Raw genomic sequence first — 8,875 nt, forward strand, 5'->3', positions numbered from 1 at the left:
TATCAGAGCTTAATGAGTTACTGCTGATTAACTTGAGTCCTCATGACTGACAACTTTCATTCCTCAACTAAGGCAAAGGTAACATGTTAACATTTACCTGTTTTAATTCACGTAGCAATATTTATAAACACATACAACCACTTTACTTGTCATGAACAATCCCATGACTAAGTTTTGAATAAAATTAGTACAATGCTTCCTGCTTAAAGTTTTCAAGAAATTACTGGCAAACGTATTATCAGTTGAAGGCCATAAACATTTGTCCAGTGCTGCTAGGCATCCTGGTGGCAAATTTAATCTTTTTGTTCTGACGAGTCCAAGAAAACTCACAACTTTTTTCCCCCCTAGTGATTTTATTGTAAAGATTTTATGAGCCTGTGAAAGGAATTGCAGGAAGCCTGGGCATTTGTCTTGTAGTCACCTGGGTTTGCTTCTGTGCTCACTGCAGAGGAGCTGAGTTATCAGCATGACTGAGGGCATTTTATAGGGGTCAGCCTCTGCCTCTGAAGAGTCAGTTGCATATACTGAAAGAACCTCTAAACATGTATGAGAAATTGCTGTGCATGGACCAGAGAGTAAAAGCCAAGGCTAAGCTTGCATTGAAGATATTCACATTAATGCCACAATGTTTGCTTTTACCAAACAAGGTATCACTGTTGCATGGCTCTGTACTCGCAAAGAGAGGAGATGCAGTTCAAGGACTGACAATAGATACTTTTTTTTAAAACATTTTCTGTCTTTTTATTTATTTGTCCTGGTGGTTGCTACAGGCAAAAGAGGTATTCAGAAACATAACTGCACGATACAAACACAGGCAGCAAACTAAGTTGAGGGCATGAAAGGTGTATCTGAGAACACAGAGTTGACAGAATCAGAGTCAGATTTTGTTCGAGTAGTTTTTAAGATACTCTCACCGATGACATTGTCATTGGGAAACAGTTTCACTTTCCCATTCTGACTGTGTTTTGGTTCGTGCACAGGTTCCAGGAAAACCACTCGTTTACCAGTGCTAACCTTCTTCTCATCAGCTGGCAGCTCTTGTGGTGGTGTGGAATTGAGTATGTTGCTTTGGTTCAGCTTCCTCTTCCTCTTTTTCGCCTTACATTGACATGGACAGGGCGTCAGATAGAGATACAGCAGTACTAAAACAATACTGGCTACACAGGCAGCAAGGGTGGTAAAAGCTGTATTAAATGCTTCATGAGCATGGGACCTGTTCACTGTAAAATTGCTAACATTTATTCTAACCTCTATGGTTTCATTTAATAGTCTTTTCTTATTTATTGCGATGCAGGAATACAGCCCCGAGTCCTCTAGCTGGGCATCTGTTATCTCCAGGCTACCGTTACGGAACACCTTAAAGTTGTCAGTCCCCCGGTCTGGCTCCAGTAATTTATTGTCCGGACTAATCCAAACAAAGTCTGTGCCTGCATCGCTGATTCTGCTGTCACAGTGTACAATCAGCCTGTCACCAACCTGGGCATCTTGAATAAACCCAAAGGCTTGGAAAGAGCTATTGACGGTGCTTTCAGAGCAATTCAGAAAGTTGTCGTGCAGTAAAGGCAGTTTATTGTAACCTCTTGGGTCTGATCGCAACAAGCAGGTGTACTCATTTTTGAAGTCCACCACCGAGCTGAAGTGCCTTTGATACCAGAAGATTAGCATGGAGTACAGCATACAGTCACAATAAAATGGGTTGCCATGAAGATAAATTCCACTAAGATGTTTGGCCATCACTGAACTCAGGCGCTGAACAGGCATCGACTGGATGTGATTAAAGGAAATGTCTAGCAACACAAGGTCTGTCAGTTTATGTTTTCCAGTGTACAAGTCCAGGGGGAAATGTGAGAGCAAGTTATAGCTTAAGTACAGTTTCTGTAACTTGTAGAGTCCTCCAAAGGCTGAAGACTCTATCTGTGTTATCTGGTTGTTGTACAGCAGGAGAACCTCCAGTGCCCTTAGCTCCTGAAACACCGGGCTGCTCAGCGTCTTCAGGCTGTTGGATGACAAGTCTAGGTACTTCAGATTTGGTGTTGTGGAAAAGCTTCCAGTGATAATGCTGCTAATGCTATTATGATTGATTATTAAAGTGTTCAGTTTCTCAAACAGTGCTGGGACCCATTCAGGCTCCAAAAACCCGATTCTGTTATAACTCAGATCCAGTCTTTTCATACATTTATAAAGATTTCCTGGCACCCGAGAGAGGTTCTTATTGGTGCAGCTTACAATATCACTGGCACAGATGCAGGCTGCTGGACACATCCCCGGGGTGCTGCCACAAACGCTCACTGTGAAGACCAAGAGGCATGCTAGTCCTTTGCAGTTCACTCTAAAAACTCCAAGTCGAGTAGGAATTGTCTGCCAGTTTAAAGACATTGTCACTGTCTCTTAGCTGTCTCCCCGTGCTCTTTGCCACAGATTATACGTGCAGTTAGCTTTGCACTAATCGCTGTCAAAAGAGGGATACAGAGGTACAGCATGTTAACATTTACGATTCATACCCTGCCTGATTGCTTATGCATGCCTTTTGACAAATACAGGGAATTAAAACTTAATGTTTCATATGGTTAATGATAAAATCTAGTTGTTAAGTGATGTAAGCTTAACATTGGTTTTATGTAAACATTAAATTCTGCACCTGTGTGAATATTCACACTACAAATAGGATATCTTCTCTCTTCAAAAACAATGCAACTATTCTTCAGTCTTGGGCCAAAGAACGCAATTTCTGACAGTTCATAAAAAAATTAATCAGAAATGTTGCTCTGTGTAACATGACTGGGCAATGGCATCCCCTGTTTCCAAACCCACCCAGATAGAAAACTGCCACAGGAAAGAAATCGCCTCATCCAAAAATCCTATTTTCTTGTCTAGTGGGGAGCAGTTACAACATGTGTTTCTTCCCAATCAGAAAATGTCACACATTTTCAAGGCAAGAATTTTCTCAGACTACTTAGCTTTAAATGTCATATGAATTTCTTTCTTTTTTTTTTTTTTTGTCTATTTTTTTTTTTCTTCTAAATTCAGTAACTGGTAGCTCAGGTAGCAACAGCCTATTTTTAAAGTTATTCAAGAAGTCCAATTGGAATATTTTGTATTCTGATACTCCTACCTTTGCCAAAAAAACTGTTGAGGAGGAAAATTTCTATGGCTGGTGCCTACCTCAGGCACAAGTTTTGGGCACTTTCAGTAAGAATGAGTCAACCATTTCGCAAAACTTTTAGTAAAGGAAAAAAAAGTTTTGCTCATACTTAAATAGTAAGAACAAACCCAACCACACTTTTCTGAGAATATTTTAGTGTTTGAAGCAGGGACGTAACATTTGGCAGGGTAGTGATTCCCTAGGGAATCCCAAGGATATGCTTTTTGCCATCTCTTAAGAAAATGTACACATACTTGGCAGTGCATATTTCTGTTCCCTCTTTCTCTCCCTGGATACATGTTCAGAGTTTGTCAGTAAATTCCCAGGTGAATTCATATGCATTGATTATCCCCATGCCTTCACAGCTCAAGTGTGGTATTCAGCTCTCATATATTAACCTCAAACTCATTTCTGCAACCTCACCCACCCGCTGGTGTGGTATCTGAGCAGGACAAATCCCGCAATGTCTGCTCTGCGCTGCTGATAGCATCTACAGCCAGGAGGTGGGAGGCTGCCTGTGGGCAGTGGGGAGGAGAAGGAATCAACCTCAGATGGAAAGAAGCAGGATAAAATAAGTTGTATTCTCTGGTGAGGCAAGATGCATGAAGAAAGGATGAGTCTTAAGTCCAAAAACATTAAGATCAAGACCTAAAGAGTAAAGGACAGCAGGGCAGAGAAGCAGCCAAGGAAGGGGACAGAGGGAAAAGGAGGATAAGAGATGTATATGGAAGGAAGGGGAAAAAACACGTGAGGAGGATGCTAATAGAGCACCATCATCATTGCTAATGAAGCAACTGAGGAGGAGGTAGTTTGAGGATGAAGAAGTCAGTTACGGCATATGAGACTGGAAAACCAGATGGGGAGGGTGTAAAGGGCTAGCAGAGGATTAAGGAGAAGAGAGGAAAGAGTTTCAGGAGGTGAACCTTAGAACACACTTCTCTGGAGAATTTGCACCTGCTACTTATGAAATGAAGATCATCTATGCAATTAATTAACATATGGGAAATGCACTAATTTCCACGCTCCTTCAGTTCCTTATTCCCCACCCCTCTAACCCTCTGCTAATCTGGCAGGCTGCTGTCTTCTGCTGATAAATCTTCTACTCTTAAATCAAGTGGTAGAGGATGTGCTGTGAATCTAAAGAGCTGAACCTTCTAATGACCCATTAAAAGAAGAAATATGAAGGCAGCAGGATGGGAAAATTCATCTTTCACAAGAATTTATATATACATTGGCTTTAAATGTTTGCATTCCCAAAAACCATATCAAGAGAATGGCAAGACTGTCAAGTCAAGTGCTCAAAAATTAAAGTGTCATAATTAAGGTTTTCTGTTCCCTTTTAGATTTTATGTACAGTCCTTAGTTACATGATCGCTTAATTTTTCCCCCAAAAACCTTTCCTCACACTGTGCACAGGTTCTAAGGAAGAACATGGAAAAGGGTGGTTATATCAAGAGCTCAGTAAATGCCTGTACCTGAGAACTGGAGCATATCCTAGCCTCTGTCACAGAATCCCTGTGAGATCAGGCAAACCATGTCAACTGGTGACTCTTAGAAAACAAAGAACATATTCCAATCATCAGCCTGACACTTAGAAAATAAGGAACCTCTGTGTATTAAGTTTGGGAAGGACTGATCTGAAGAAGTGCTGAGATGAGAGTTAAGATGCTACGACTGTAGCCGGCACTTCTGACTGTAAGGGCTTCCCTGTCTATAAAGGGGACACAACATGATCTTAAGTACAGGAATATTGTAAAAATAAATTGATTGATTATAATGAAAGCTTGGTATCAAGACTCATAAGGTCTTCTAGGCTTTTAGATCCCACTCAAGCATCTAACTGCATGGAGTTTTCAGTGGGAAGTTAGAAACCCAGAGGAATTTTTTTTTTTAACCATTCTTAAAAGCAGCTAACTTAGTTGGTTTTGCTAGCTAGCTAGACTTTTATGGCAACAATTAATAGATACAAGTTCTTGTAGAGGGTGAGACCTATGAAAGCATTATAGAAATGACCATAAGGACATAATTCTGTATCTCACTGTGTATTTGCATGGCATGCAGTGTATAAGGTGCAATGGAAACACACTGACAGATGAAAAAATAATTTAATAACTGCTCATTTAGTTAGTGTATTGCATGAAGCAAGGTATTTGAAAACTGCATACCATAAAACTGTGTGCGTGATAAGTGAATTATAAAGCGTCCACAAAACAGGAGACAAACTGCTGTTGCACAGTGCCTTTCCCACTCATATTTTTATGCCTGATTTTGCAATCTGTGCAGCCTAATTTTTAATGTAACTCCACTTACAAGTAGTTGAATAGCACTTTCAAAAATCAGCTCCTATGTCGAATATAACTGCAGTCCTGGAGATACTCCAAATGGGACATACTAGGTCAATGCTGTTTTGGAAGGGTTACCACGTTTAATACACTAAATAGCTTTGCATGTTTGTTTCTGTCCATACCTCAAACATCTCACCAGAATTCAGAGTAAGTCTGCAACCAAATCCCAAGGGCAGATGAGTGGCTGGTGCAAATCAGCATAACACCTTTGAGTTCTAAGAAGCAAAAACACTGGCAAAGAGCTGAAAACTGGGTTGTCCATTTCTAAAGCTCGGTGAAGTTGCCAGATGAGAACTGTCCCAGGTAACTTCATAAAACTTGCCTTGCCTGGTGAGGCAAATCCAAATTACAGATATCATAGATATACCACGGGCCACACAAGGCTCTTTTGAGAGTACACTGTTAAGCAGAAACCTTCCTTGCTATACCCAACTCACAGTGCAGTGCTTGCATTCCCAACAGGTTTTCTGCCCTTTTGGAGTGTAGGACTGTTGAATTGCAACTTGCTCCTCAACCTGTGTTCTTCAAAACTTTTGCACAAATTACACAGAATGGTCTGCAAAGCTAAGTATGCTCAACATGAATGTTTATAACCTCTGGTATCATTTGAACTTATTCAAAATGACCGCATAAACATTTCTGGGTTGGAAATGTGTACATGTTAAGCATCAAGGAAGAACAAAGCTTACAATCAGCCTTATATTAAAAGTGGCATTTTGTTTCATGTAACATTACTTCAGGTCTCAGAAAAGGACTATTTTACAAAATTCAATATTAGGTATTTTCTCAAGAGAGATATTGCTATTAAATACTATCAGTTAACATGCCAACAGACTCTGGCTACATACTTCACCATTATTTCTGAATGAGCTGGGTAAATAACTTTTTTGATTCATAGTAAAGTGAAGGGCATGGTTGGGGGTTTTGTACTTGAATTCTTTTCAAAGAAATCATTCCTCTGTGGTGTTAAAGTGTGATATTTTAAGTTCACTGCCAAAAAACACTCTACTCTCTGAGATGAATCATCTGTGCAGTAATGGTGCACATGTTTCTTAACTGAGAATAAATGCAGGACATATCCTCATCATATCATAGTGAAAATTCTCTGTTGTCCAGAACAGCTCAATTGACTACAACAGATCAACTCCTAGAGAAGTTGAGCACTTGGCTCCTGTTCTTGATTTTTTTAATGTGTTTGTTATTGTTGGATTTTTTTGGTTGGTGTTTTCTTTTTTTTTGTGGGTTTGTTTTTTTTTTTTTTGGTAAGGTTTGGTTTTGGGTTTTTTTTGCTGTTGTTGTTTTGGGGTTTTTTTTAAGTAATGAGCATCTAAAGCTGCTTAGGGAAAAGGGGAATGCCAGGCATCTCTAAACATCCTCACCATCAGTTATCACTGCAAGATCAACTAATGTGCTAAACACTAATTTCCACTTTCTCTGGGTTCTCTCCCACAAAAGCTACATTACTTATTGCTTATTGCTGTTTTTTCCACGGAAACCTGTACAACAAGCTACCTCCCCCAGTTAATTTGAGACTTTGCTAAAAAATCCTTACATGGCACATCTCTTAAATTAAGTGGTGAATTGGACTGGAGACCACAAGTCACCTGAATGCTTTTGCAAACACTACCATTAATCTTTTCAGTGTTAAACAAACTGGACTGATAAGTGCTTTACAGTAGGAATAACATCTTCCTCTACATTGGAGATGCCAGTAATCCCACATCTGGCTGGCACTTTCTGTACAGCAAAAATGGAAATATTTGCACACAACCCCCCTGTACTACTGCAAGGATACTGCTGAGTCTCTAGGGAGCTGAAACACTAGAAAACATTAAAGATCTCCATCCACCCTCCAGAAGGTCCACACCATTTCTACATCTCCTAGCTCCTTCCCTTGTGCCATGTGTCCTGTGACTGTCTCCTCTGACTCCTCTGTCCCCTAGTATCATCAGCTCACAAGTCACTCATGCACCTTCTTATTGCCTTCCAATGGCCCCCCAGTTGCTCTCACCCTCTTTCCAGTCTACATGTCAGATGAATCAGGGTTGTAATAGTTAAATACAATAGTACATGAAGTGAAACAGTGATGGCTAAAGTGTTAACAATGTTTCCTCACAGTCCTATTTTTTTTTTGGCATGGCATTTGACAAAGCTTTCCTTAGGAACTTGGAAGAAAAAGTGTCTGTTAGAATGGGGTTTTATTAATTTATAACAACACTATTATACAAGCACAATTATTCATGCTTTTAATCCTAACTTTACGAATCCTGCTTAAGTACATGACACAGCAATTAATTACAAACAGACTAGTGGCATCCTACATAATTAATCTTTTAAAATGTTACACTTATACAGAAGGTTTGCAGAAATTTCCATTCCTTGGAGGGTGGCATGCTCTTGGAGGACATATCCCCATACTGGCCACCTTGCTCCAGTCTCTGGGTTCTACCCTGCTTTCTACCCAGCCTGAGTGGGAAAGGCACTCTCTGCATCAAATCTGCCTCACAGCTGTGCTCAGCATTTCTGACCGAGCACATCTGGGTTACCCAATCATCATAATCCATGAGATTTAGTGACATGATAGATTGGAGATCGGAGACTGCTGGTGAGCCACATCTGAGGGATGACTTGATACACTGGACTAAATCCCACATATGTTGTGCTTGATGCCAGACCTAACAGTGATGAAGAAAATGGCTTTATACCACCTTTAGCAAGCCAGTCCTCAGGTCAGTCTGGCAAATGGAGTGGTCTCTCTGGCCAGCACCTGGCCAGACCTCAACACGGCTAAATTAGAGATGAATTTGTCCTAGTAACTTTAGCCAGCTAAAACTATCTTCTCCACTCATCCCTCACTAAAGAGTGAATTTCTCTGAAGACAGATTTTTTTTTTTTTTTGCACCCATAATAACTCACTTGGCTTACAGAAAACTGAGACACAGATGAGCAACTGGGTGACGTATCACAAAGCCTGAGTTGGACTAATCATCAGCAGTGTGTCTACGGCAGTACCAGCTACATGAAGTCAACATTCTGCAGCTCTTATCCCTCTTGTGAGAGTACAAGGGAAATATGCATCAGTGAAACAACAAAAGCATCCTTTTTGCCACATACTTTGTAAATCAAACAGCACCCTAGCTTAAACCTTGCAAATTACTTCAGTTGCTAAGGAGATCAGCAAATAATTAAGAAAAAAATTGCAATGATAAGCGGCTGTGCCTGTTACAGTATCAGTAACCAGTCTCCAAGCAATGCTAGATCTTACCAAAGTTTATTTGCCCAGCGTAGGATCCTCATCGCCTCCAAAAGCTGCTCTGACTGGCTAAACTTCACAGAAATCCCCTTGCCTACGATGCTGGGGGAGGCGGGGAGAGGGGGGGTCCTGCCA

At 40.5% G+C, this 8,875-nt stretch overlaps 1 protein-coding gene across 1 annotated transcript; it reads right to left on the reverse strand.

The window, feature by feature from the left end:
- Positions 1-721: 721 nt before the first annotated feature.
- On the reverse strand, positions 722-2,444 carry AMIGO2 (adhesion molecule with Ig-like domain 2). The gene has a single exon (XM_010072702.1). It carries the CDS (start codon positions 2,374-2,376, stop codon positions 823-825), a length of 1,554 nt encoding a protein of 517 aa, XP_010071004.1. The 5' UTR covers positions 2,377-2,444; the 3' UTR covers positions 722-822.
- Positions 2,445-8,875: the final 6,431 nt, after the last annotated feature.

Source organism: Pterocles gutturalis, unplaced genomic scaffold (genome assembly GCF_000699245.1).
Source record: "Pterocles gutturalis isolate BGI_N339 unplaced genomic scaffold, ASM69924v1 scaffold26497, whole genome shotgun sequence".
NCBI classification, from domain to species: Eukaryota; Metazoa; Chordata; class Aves; order Pterocliformes; family Pteroclidae; genus Pterocles; species Pterocles gutturalis.

What these genes read in the sequence shown, in the direction of transcription:
- AMIGO2 (XM_010072702.1), bottom strand. Translation starts at nt 2,376, where the DNA reads ATGTCTTTAAACTGGCAGACAATTCCTACTCGACTTGGAGTTTTTAGA.